Here is a 12,416-nt window from a genome sequence, read left to right on the forward strand (position 1 = left end):
GATGACTGTACTTTACATGTTAGTCACTAATCCCTATTGGGATTCAGTGTCCGGAGCTATCTGCTGATTTGGCAGCTCAGTGGGCGGCCAAATCAGAAAATGGCTGTGGATACTGAATCCCAAAAGGGATTTAGTTAATCACTTTAACAGTTAATTATACAAAATGTAAACTACTGGACATTCACTAAATTCCAACCAATACTTCGATGTCAAGAGTTTCAATCACATTAGTTACTCAGAGTGAAGTGTTTGAAAATCTTTGGAATGCTTGACAAAACGATAGACAAAATTAAAAACTTATTTATATGCTATTATCAAAAAATATTTTTTTGGAAGTGAACTAAATGCGAGAATTTTTTATATGATATTTTAAGTTTGAAAGCATATTTTGATAAATGGAAAGCAGATTTTCATGTGGAACTTTCCTGTGGAAAGTTAGAATTTTAAAAATTCCTGGATTCCCACTGTGTAGTATCCCTAGTGCATACCAGTTGACTTGAGTGAATCATATCTACAAATGTAGATACAGGATATGGTTCAACCAAAAATCTCAGTGACAAAATATATGGAACCCTAAGGAATCAATAATTTTGCTTCTGTTGTCATGTGCATAGTATAGTGTATAAAAAAGCATTTAGCAAAGTTTCAGGATCTGTTTGCATTCTTGAAATTTTTATGAATAATATCCTGATTTTCATTGTATCAGAGCTGTGATGATCTTAAGAATTAAGATTTAATTTTTGGAGAGAATCATAAAATTTAATGTTGCCATTTTTTTCAGATACTTGAAAGCTAACTTGGTTTTAGAGGCAGTAAATATGCAGTCTAGTATGTGTATCGACCACAAAACTGTTAAAGTTTTCTTTTTAAAGATGATAGTGGCATTTTTCTGTTTATTGACAATTGTAAATGCTGAGGATTTCTATGAACTGTTGGGAGTACAACAAAGTGCTAGCACCAAAGAAATAAGACAGGCATTTAAGAAACTTGCCATTACCATGCATCCAGATAAAAATCAGGTATTTGGAATTTTCAAATTTTAAAATAGATTTAGCAACATCCTTCTTAATAACAGTCTAACAGATACATGATAGATATCACAGTGCTTTAAGATATATAATATACATGTAAGTGTATTTTATTTGAAGAATTTGTTTTCATTAATACAGTACATGTACAAATGTCCTTATAAAGAGTTTACCAGCAACATTATCAATGACTGAGTGAATACATGTTCATGTAAAAATTTAAAAACAAACCTTGAAGTAATTAAATTTTGTTTACTAGTTATATACATATTCATTCACTACCTTGAATGAGTATAAAAGATATAATTTTCACAAGAACCTCAAAAACAATTTTGTTGTATTATGTTTAGTTATTTGAGCATACAAAATCACATGATGTTCATGTGAATTTCGTATGAATCTCAATCACATGAGTTTCCCATGAACTTATGCTGTGTACAAATTGAAAAACTATAGTAAAGTTATTTTTTGCTGAAGTAGCCTTTGCTCATATTTTTATAGGATGACCCTGAAGCACATGACAATTTTCTCAAAATTAATAGAGCTTATGAAGTTCTGAAAGATGAAGATTTGAGAAAGAAGTATGATCTGCATGGTGAAGAGGGTCTAAAAGATGATTTCCATGGCGGAAATAGATATGAAAGTTGGAAATTTTATCAAGAAGAATTTGGTAAGTACTTAAATTTTTCAGTACAAATTTTCATGGCTTAGGGGAATATGACTAGTTCATATATTCTTGATTTCATGAATTTGAAAACTAAATCATACAAATGAATCTGAAATTTCCTTGTTTGGAACCAAATTTCACGGTTTACCAAACACACAGAAACCATGAAAATTGGTACCCCACAAACAATAATACTATCACAGTATATAAATATCAGTATTCTCACCCAGCGAGCATGGCGATGTGCTGCAAAATGTATGCAATTAAGTAGCATTCTAGCTAAGAATAATGCAAAATGTAATTCATGGGTAAAAAACCTACATATTTTCATTTTTGATATTTTGTTTGAATTGCCATAGTAAACAAAAATTAATATTCATTTTTTCATATAACCCATGATAAAAATGATATAGAATGCACTGCAGATTTTTAAAATTAAGTGAGATAACTATATAAATGACATTCGAATACAATAGAATCTATTAGATTTTCAATGTTAATTATCTCCTAGGAGCAGGCAGATTTGAATGAATAATTTCACATGTTATAGTATAGACTCATAAAACAACTTAATTTCAAAGATAAAAATATGTAGCCTTTTTTGGGATGTATCACATTTTTCATATTTTGCATGATTCTTAGTAAGAGGGCTACTTACCGTATTTTGGTGTGTATTATGCACACATTTTTACATAGAAATTATTTCCAGAACAAGGGGGTGCATATTATACATCAGTACATAAAAATTTGCCATGAAATTAAAGACAATGGTTCGTGAAAAGACATTGCATAATGTAAACAAACAAACCAGAAGTGAAATGTTACTGAAAGAAATTTTATCTAATCATCAAATACATCTTTAAGTATTAAATTTTAAGTGATATTTTTTTTTCAAATCATGTACAAAAGACTTAATAACATGTTTCAAACAAAGGTTGTACAATTTTTCCTTATAAAGCATGGTTAGAAATTAATATGAAACAACTAAAAACCAAAAAGTAAGTAATTCCTTGTTTGTCAAACCCTCCTTATCAAATGCTTTTACAGCTGAAAATGATTATTCTGATACTTATTTTGATTGTTTCTTACAATTTTCTTTTTAAAAGTATGTTTTTAAATGAAAAGTTGTGAAATTTGAGTTACAAATTTGTCCGATTTTCAAGACTTTCGATTTTTTTTTTATAAGCCATTTTATACATCCTGTGTCAATTTTATCATGCTTGGAAATTAAAATTATCCAATTTATGTATCCACTGATGTTTACATGATGTTTTAATGTGCATAGAAGTATCTTTCCTTCACATTTTCATAGGAAATACCGTATCAAGGTAAATAAATTGACCGATCAAGTGTGAAATATTGATTTTTTTTTGTCTTACAAAATTTTACTGCAACCTAAGTCTAAAAAACTTTTTTTTCACACGTATAGACCTTCAAAATTACACTGAGCACAATACATACATGTAAATGTGCACTATACACACCAAAATACGGTAGATTAATTACAGTTTGACTTAAAATAGGAGCTCTTCAAGTTAAGTTTTATAACATTTTCATATGTACAATGATATAAGAGAGAGTAATCAAGGGAAGCAAGGTTATAGTGGTAATCAAAGGAATGTAATCTAGGGACAAGGACCAGGCATGGAAAACAGACGTATACAACAAAGAACATAAAGTAACTAAAATCATACATACAAAGTAACAAAAGTAAATGAGCAACTCGGACTGCACTAAAAACTGGGAGCATGGACCAGGTGCACCGGTCAAAAAAAAAAGTCAAGTCCAGGGTAGACAAACAAGGAAAGGAAAACTATGACCCATTGAATAAATCAGTTTTCGTGGTGCTGATGGATACACCATAACGATCCACGAGTTTATGATGACAGCCATAAAACTTCTGTAGTGATGACTTCAATCTTGTAGCAACATAACCCTGTTCCAGAAGCCTATTTGTTAGAGTTCTAGCAGGATACAAAACGTGTGCTTAGTTTTGGCAAGCTCTAGCATAGCATTGACTTTGAGTCTTTAAAATTTTGTTATGTATTTAACCTGCATCATAATTTGTGTTTGTCCTGATGGCTTTCCTGCAAGAGAAAAGAAATATTGCACTTATATAACCCAACTTTACCAGGAGAAACTTTTTGGTCACACTCCTATAAAGGATAGTAAGGGTAATTCCAGAAATACAATGTAAATGTATGGGTGGTCAGGAGGCATTTTTTTATTTGACCCCACCATGCATACAATTTTGATCGATATGTCAGGGCTAACTATCTTAAATAACCACCACCCTTCAAATTTCAATAGATTCACAATTAATTATGGAATAGCCCTAATTAGTATGTAATATGATACTCCTTTGGATTTCTTCACAGTGTAAGCAAAATTTTCATGACATGGCTTTGTAGTAGATTGTGAATGATTTAGTTTAAGTCTAGTAATTAATTTTGAATGCTGATCTCATTGGTCAATGACCCTTTTGATTCATCAGTAATGGGTACAGGAGCAAGTCTCAATGACCCTTTTGATTCGTCAGTAATGGGTACAGGAGCAAGTCTCAATGACTGTTTTGATTCGTCAGTAATGGGTACAGGAGCAAGTCTCAATGACCCTTTTGATTCGTCAGTAATGGGTACAGGAGCAAGTCTCAATGACCGTTTTGATTCATCAGTAATGGGTACAGGAGCAAGTCTCAATGACCCTTTTGATTCGTCAGTAATGGGTACAGGAGCAAGTCTCAATGACCGTTTTGATTCATCAGTAATGGGTACAGGAGCAAGTCTCAATGACCCTTTTGATTCGTCAGTAATGGGTACAGGAGCAAGTCTCATAAATAGGTCATTCTTATCTGTGCCATTTTTTCATTATAAGAGAAATGACACATTGTCCAATCTGAAATAACCCCCGTAAACACTTTACAAGTTATAGTTTTATTTTACTTTTAGGTATTTATGATGATGATAAAGAGATAATAACACTTAGTAGATCTGATTTTGGTAAGTACTCCACTTATTGTATAAATAACCAGATAGAACACCACATGAACTCTGAACAGTCAAAAATAGAACTGATTTTAGTAAACAAACTTGAATGCTCCAATGTCCAGAAGTATGAAACATTCATGAGACCAATTTCATATAATAGACTAAATAGTAGAGTTTGATTCTGAATATAAGGGTATAGACTATGGGGCGACAGTAAAAAGAGGGATGTTTGCAGCTTTGAATTTCACCAGTCTCACAGTGATTGCAATAGGGATATATTTGTAATATTTTAAGTCAAGACTTTAAAAACTAAAGCCTATTTATAACTGATGATGTAGTCAGTACCATAAGAAGCTATCACTGTCTTCAGAAATTTAACTGGTAGAACAATTGAATCAAGTACAAATTGCATAAAAACAGATATATAATATTTCTACTGCTACTGATTATACATGGTTGGAAATTAGAAGAGGCCCACTTGCCGATGGCCCCTAAAATTTGGTGTGGGCTACTAAAATTTTTACCATGACTGTAAAGAACTATACATATTAGCTACCAATAATTATCCTGTAACTCCAAGCCAAAATTTTAAGTTAACCCTTGTTATATGATTGTCCAATGGATACATTTTACAGAGCAATCAGTAGAAGGAACAGATGATGTGTGGTTTATCAATTACTACTCTCCCCACTGTGGACATTGCCATGATTTAGCTCCTACGGTATGTTTTCAATTATTTTTTGTATATGGCCTATTTAATTTCCTTAAAAATAATTGAGTTTTCATTAATTTATTCTGATTTTTGTAACAAATTATGAGAAAAAATGAAGGGAAAAAAACTCCATGTAATTTTCTTATTGAACATTTACAGTGGCGAGAGGTAGCTCAAGAGCTAGAAGGTGTGATCCGTATTGGTGCAGTCAACTGTGAAGATGACTGGCAACTCTGTAGAATGCAGGGAATCAGATCTTATCCAACACTAGTCATGTATCCATCTGTAAGTCATCTCTAAATTTTAAATGGTTATTTTGTTGTCCCCCTACAGAACCATCAGAGGAGCTTTGTAATGGCATTAATGTGTCTTAAATATCTTTATTCATCAGTCTCTTTGGACTCTGTGGGTGTTACTCCTTTGTGATCAGCAGTTGGATTTTGTTGAAATTATTTATTGTTGTTAGAGATCATATATAAAATGATCCCCATTTAAACCTTTATAGTTAGTTTGGTTTGGACAGGTACAACATAATCAGTTGAGCCAGGTTCAAAATACATTTAAACAGATTTGATGAAATTTTAAAAATGTGTCAGGTGTAGGCGAGTGTTCGATTTATTTAGGGTTTTTTCTCTTTAGACAGGTTTCAGTGAACTTCTCAAATATCTTATTACCCCTTCTTCCATTTTTGATTTGACAATTTTTACAGAAGTTATGGGACTTTGATTTGTTGGTTTCCAGAAAGTTTTAATCATAGTTTCTTAGGTTATATATATGTATTTAATTTTTTATACCATTAAAGGTTTATGAAATTTGATTTCCAGGGTGAAAAATATATGGGTGACAGATCAAGGAGGCAATTATTGAAGTTTGCATTGAAGATGGTTCAGGCTGATGTACACGAGATACAGACAGAAGGACAGATTGAAGACAATGGGCTACCTTGGCTCATAACATTCTGTGGTGATAGTGGTGGTAAGTTATCTCCCTTTATATTCATACTTGTGTATTTTTTTGAGATTTAAAAATTAACTGCCCTGTTTTTAGCAAACCACCTGAGATTTTTAGAACTTACCTCAACTATATAATTGGTAGTCCCTGAGGATATCATTACTAGTCTTGTTTTATTATTTTCAAAATATTTTGAAGAAAATTGTGAAAATAAGGCATAAATAGGTTCTATGGGATTAATTCTCACTTTGAAATATGAGTAGATGACATGTCTGTTTTAAACTGATTTTTAAATTCCATTTATAATGACTTCAATTTCAAAACACCTGAATTATTAAATAAAAGATTTTAATTACTTTGTTTGCAGTCATAATCTTCATGGAAGGAGTGATCCGTTTGTTTTCATTACTTTCACATATTTTTGTCCTGGGACTAGTAGTACTTAAAAGGCCAATTGAATATCATTTCTTTGTTTTCAGAATCTCTCAAGTCTCTTTTGGTGGTATATAGGGGTCAGACAGTAGTTTTCACATATATCTCCAAAAACTGTTAGGTTTATCCAAATTCTTTCAATAGCTGAAATGATCCATATTATTAGGACTACAAAAGTCTTCAGACTCCTTGTAAGAGTTATTGCCCTTGCTATCTCAATAAAACAAAACAATGAAACACATCCTTCATATTTTTTTTGACTATGAACAGAGTTAAAAATACCCTTCCACTCTTATTGGACAATTAAAAGATTTTTAAATAATTTTGAATTTCATAGAAATGGCCTAAGAACTGAAAATTAACTTTGAATTGTCTATCTGCTTTAACATAGCTGTTTATTGTTTTCATTTTAGACTGTCTGTCTTCTACAACAAGAATCAAATTAGCTGCTATACTGGTAAGACTTACATGTATAACGCTGTGTTCTAGGATTTTCAGAATTCTAGGTTTCTATGAGAAAACTGTAAATGAAGATTAACTTTCCCACAGTTAAATTCTGATTTCTGAATTTTACAAATCCTTTCAAAAATTCAAATTTTCTACTTGCCAAATGGAAAGTGGAGCATAAAAATACCAAAATTGCACTTGCCTCAGGTGACGGGAAAGTGAAATCCTAGAACACTGTTACACTGTTAATCCTGCGCTAAACCTTACATCAGTGACCTAGGATTAAATAGAAAACTAGTTTTCAGTAGAAATCTTGACAAGAACATTAAAACTTTCCCACACACAAAATACATTCATGAGCTTTACAAATTCTTTACAAATCCTTTTGAAACTTCAACTGATAATGTCTGTTACCAAAATTTCAACTGACAGGAAACAGAAATCCTAGATCACTGGTCATATTTTAAGTAGCTGTCTTTGTAAGAATCATGCAAAATCTGAAAAATGTGATACACCCCATAAAAGGCTACATATTTTTATTTTTGTAATTAAGTTGTTTTATGGGTGTATATTATGAAATGTGTAATTATTCATTCAAATCTGCCTGCTCTTAGGAGATAATCAACATTGAAAATACAGTAGATTCTATTGTATTTGAGCACCATTTACAGAGTTATCTCCCTTAATTTTGAAATCTACAGTGTATTCTATATAATATTTATCTCCTAAGAGCACGGTTTATATGATATGAAAAACCACATGTTTATTTCTGTTTACTATGACATTTCAAACAAAACATCAAAAATAAAAATATGTAGCCATTTTACCCATGAATCACATTTTGCGTGATCCTTAGCTGGAGTGCTACTTAAATTCAGAAATTATTGTGATGTTACAAGTAAAACTGTACTTTAAAAACAGAAATTTCATAAATTGTCTGAAATCCCAGATAATGAAATTGGATAAAGATGGTTTTTGTCTGAAATCCCTGGCAATGAAATTGGATAAATATGAAATCCCAGATAATGAAATTGGATAGAGATGGTTTTTGTCTGAAATCCCACATAATGGAATTGGATAAAGATGGTTTTGTCTGAAATGCCATTTAATGAAATTGGGTAAAGATGGTTTTTGTCTGAAATAGCAGATAATAATTTTGATAAATATGATTTTTGTCTGAAATCCCAGATAATGAAATTGGATAAAGATGGTTGATTGTTCTTTTAAGTTTTGTTGTATTTTGGTAGGAATGGTTTCATCTTTCAGTTATGTATGTGATTTTAATTTTACAGGCAGATTTAGTGAATGTTGGTACAGTTAACTGTAGATACAGGGAGCAGCTGTGTGAAACATTGGGAGTAGAAGTAGGGACATATTTCTATACAGCTGGAAGCGTAGAGAAAGGGGAAGGAAAGGTTGGTATCTGGGTATCAGGGGTTCAAGAATAATCAAGGGAACCAAGACTCTAGCGAAAATCAAAGGAATGTTATCCATGGACTAAGACCAGACATGGAAAACAAGACACACAACAAAGAACATAAAATAACCAAAATAATACAAAGTCACAAAAGTAAATGAGAAACTCAGACTCCACTAAAAACTGGGAGCATGGACCAGGTGTATAAATAGGGTAATTAATAGTTGTCCAAGGCCTAGGAACCCCAATTACTGACCTAGGAATTACAGTCATAGCATAATGTGTCAGTCTAAAGGCAGTGTCAGACACAGTTTTGTTTGTTCCATCAACAATGTTTATATATTCTTGTTGAGCATATATGGAAAAAGTTCAAATATTCCATTCGATTAGACACACCAAATATCTATTTCACCAATTCACGAGGACCATCGAAATTTCATTTATCCAGGTCCTTGACTTTCAAATATATACATTGACTGTTGAGGACTTTTGAGTTTAATCAAGTAGACCATTGATTTGGAGCTTTAAAAAGTTATAAATCCATATTTTTTTTTTTCTTTTAATTACCAAACAAATGTAATGACTGATTGATTGACTGCTGGGGTTTAATGCCCGAGCAGCAATATTTTAGCTATATCCAGGCGATTTTATCAAATGAACATATTGTGGGTGTCAGTTTTTGTTTATATGTGTTATATGGTGTTAAAATTTCATTTCACAGTTTTCATTCCACCACGAAAATAGCGAAAATTAGTACACAACGAATATTGATTCGTTTACAGTGTATTATAATTGTAGCTTTCTGACATATAACTTTTCAATTTTTAAGAAAGTTGACTATAAACACTAAAGTTTTGTCATATTGTCTTTTTCATGTTATTAGGTGAATATTCACACTAACTTCAGTTTTTTAAATTATGTACAGAAAGTCAGCAGTTTGAATGCCCAGGAGATAGCCCATACTGTGTTGTCATGGTTACCAGATGTTGATCAGTTGGATGCTAGAGATATGCAGGTAAATGATCTTTAAGCCAGTCATAAACAAGATGTTTATGGTCTGTCCATCTGTAAAAGTATCTAGATAACACGATTCCTAAACTATTCAATGGAATTTTACTTAACTACATTATAGAGGTTTGGCATTACATGGAGGTGTACAGTAATTAACAAAAAATTTTTTTTTCGATGTATGCATTGAGAGAAAGCCAAACTTAAAAGGACTTTTCATGTTCAAAAGCCAGTCAGAATAAAAGCAAATCCATTTCAACCATTTTATGGATTTTAATGAAATTGAAATGAAGACTAAGCATTATATGATGATGTACAAAGTAGAGAATTATTATTGCTAGGTGCTAAGGGCAAAAGATAAACTTCCAATCTTATGTGCATGGAGGATAGCACTTCTGTGAGCTTGCTCACAATATTTCTTAATGAAGCTATAAAAATGTGCTAGTTACTATAAACTTTCCTGCACTTTGTAAAACAACATCTAATCTAGTGACTGTTCCGTTCTGTCACTGCATGTATGATCTAACAGCACCCCATACAAATTTATAAATTTCTTTTCCGGTGACATTTTCAAAATCCTTTGAATTTTTTAAAATTCCATAGTTATTTGAATCTATAAGTTTGAGTATTCTTCTCAGCTGTAACTGATTTCACCTGTAACTGTATTAAAATACTGAATATCAATGTTATGAATAGTTATATGGCCTTTTTCTTGGTTTAAGACAAATTTGTAAAGGCATTAATAAGGCTAACATTTCTTTTTTAGAAAATTATAGACAACCTATTAACTGGACAGAATAATCCGTGGCTGGTACATTTTGTGGAAGGAGATGGGAGTGAGGATATAGAGTTGAGAAAACTACCAGCAATGCTGGAAGGTATTCAGGTACTAAGCCTAATGCTTAACACAGCTTAATCTCTCTTGTAACCACAACAAGAAATGCAAATGTTTAGTGTAGATCTTATTCGTTTGTTATTGGTGTTCCAGGGGCAGTAATAAATCTAAAGCATGATGCAGCTTCTCTTTCTCAATCTAGAACTTGAAAAGGCTTTTCTCTTCATAAATGGTCCCTTGTTGATGGCAATGCTTGAAAAGTATTCAGGTACTCACTCTGAGCTTACCTGTGACACAGTTTAGTCTTTCCAAAGGTTCAGTTTTTTTTTCAGGACATTCAGTCCTGTAATGACATACTATTTTCAGTACCAAACCAAGTTTTATCGTCCATTTTGACCTGAATCAGGAATGACTAATATCAGAAATTTCCGGACTTCTGGTTTGACGTTTAAAATTTTTTTTACCAGTCCTGTCACATTTTTACCGGTGATATCCGCCAGTCCAACGAACCTTCGGAAAGACTGACAGTTCACATTCGTCTGCGAGCAATGCTGAAGTTCTTTCAAGGCACTAAAAATTAACAAAGTTGATCTCTTGTGTACTTTATCCCAGCAATGGTGAAAGTTAGCCAGCCCAATCCAGGTACTTAATCCAGTCTTTACAAAATAGATTTCTGTCTTGTCTGACTGAAACTCAGGTTTGACCTTTTTTTCCTTTATAAGGTCACCTGGCATCCATTGTCGTAGTGTCATTGTCAGTTGTCTTTAGCAATTTTTCAAAACTCTTCTCCTCTGACACTACTTGACCAATTGAAACCAAAGTTGGTGTGAATGTTCCTGTAGGAAAACTGCATGGAACTGGTTTTGGAATTTTTGATCTGTCAAAAAATATGGCTGCCAATACTAAAAATAGAACATAGGGGTCAGAGAGTAGTTTTTCTTCATTTTCTCTGAAACCATTAGGTTTAGCCAAATTCTGATGACATAAGAACTGTTCAGCATGATGAGATCTACCCATAGTCAAATTTTCGTTTTTTTCCATTGAACCAAGATGGAGTTATTGCCCTTTTTGAGGTTTTTTTTAATATTTTTAATGTTATTTCTTTAAAAAAATCTTCTCCTCTGACACTATTTGACCAAAATATGATCACATGTGCCAAGAACGCTCGAGGATTTTAACTCGAGACTGGAACAAGTTCCGCCCACTCGTTAAAGCTAGGCGTTCTTTAGCATGTGTGATAATATTTTGGTTATTCACTTTTTCCAATTAATTATCCTATTATTTTTCTTTCATTGGCACAATGAAATTTAAATATTTTCTATGTCCTTGAATTTACCTTTCATTAAATTCTTTGTTTTGGTCCAAAATTCAATGCAAAAAAAAAGGACATGTATCTGTCAACCCCTGAAGACGCAACTCTTATGAGAGTAACATATAAGGAGAACGGATATGTTGAATTTGTCAAAGAGACAACAACTCCACCTTGTTGAAAAATGTCAGCGCAAAGTCATATGTATAGGACTAGATGCTTTTGTGTATGTGGCTGTATAAGAAATTTTGTATTGCTATTGAGTATATTTAGTTCATTTTGGACCATTTTTGTTCAGTTTGTCTGCTTCTGAAAATCAAGTTTGGTTAATTTAATGAAATTTCTATTTTTTTGGGGAAGTGTTGAATTTGTCAAAGAGACAACAACTCCACCTTGTTGAAAAATGTCAGCGCAAAGTCATATGTATAGGACTAGATGCTTTTGTGTATGTGGCTGTATAAGAAATTTTGTATTGCTATTGAGTATATTTAGTTCATTTTGGACCATTTTTGTTCAGTTTGTCTGCTTCTGAAAATCAGGTTTGGTTAATTTAATGAAATTTCTATTTTTTTGGGGAAGTGGTAGAGGGCCCTTGCAATTGGGAAAAAGTGCGTAAAAATTGG

General features: G+C 32.3%; 2 protein-coding genes across 10 annotated transcripts in view; both read left to right on the forward strand.

The window, feature by feature from the left end:
- The window catches only part of LOC148600104 (uncharacterized), a 319,707-nt gene that overhangs the window by 62,336 nt on the left and 244,955 nt on the right, over nt 1–12,416 (forward strand). The window lies entirely within an intron of this gene.
- Nucleotides 1–12,416, forward strand: part of LOC148600108 (endoplasmic reticulum disulfide reductase DNAJC10-like) — a 34,064-nt gene that overhangs the window by 1,243 nt on the left and 20,405 nt on the right. The window contains exons 2-11 of the mRNA XM_088557463.1: nt 782–1,019; nt 1,530–1,698; nt 4,644–4,694; nt 5,318–5,403; nt 5,554–5,679; nt 6,219–6,369; nt 7,191–7,234; nt 8,517–8,639; nt 9,567–9,656; nt 10,416–10,535. Coding sequence (XP_088413589.1) covers nt 819–1,019; nt 1,530–1,698; nt 4,644–4,694; nt 5,318–5,403; nt 5,554–5,679; nt 6,219–6,369; nt 7,191–7,234; nt 8,517–8,639; nt 9,567–9,656; nt 10,416–10,535 — 1,161 coding nt within the window. The 5' untranslated portion in view covers nt 782–818. The remainder of the gene's footprint in view (nt 1–781; nt 1,020–1,529; nt 1,699–4,643; nt 4,695–5,317; nt 5,404–5,553; nt 5,680–6,218; nt 6,370–7,190; nt 7,235–8,516; nt 8,640–9,566; nt 9,657–10,415; nt 10,536–12,416) is intronic.

The sequence above is a fragment of the Perna viridis genome, chromosome 13 (assembly GCF_037379345.1).
Source record: "Perna viridis isolate PV_CMFRI_1.1 ecotype Kerala chromosome 13, ASM3737934v1, whole genome shotgun sequence".
Classification (NCBI taxonomy): Eukaryota; Metazoa; Mollusca; class Bivalvia; order Mytilida; family Mytilidae; genus Perna; species Perna viridis.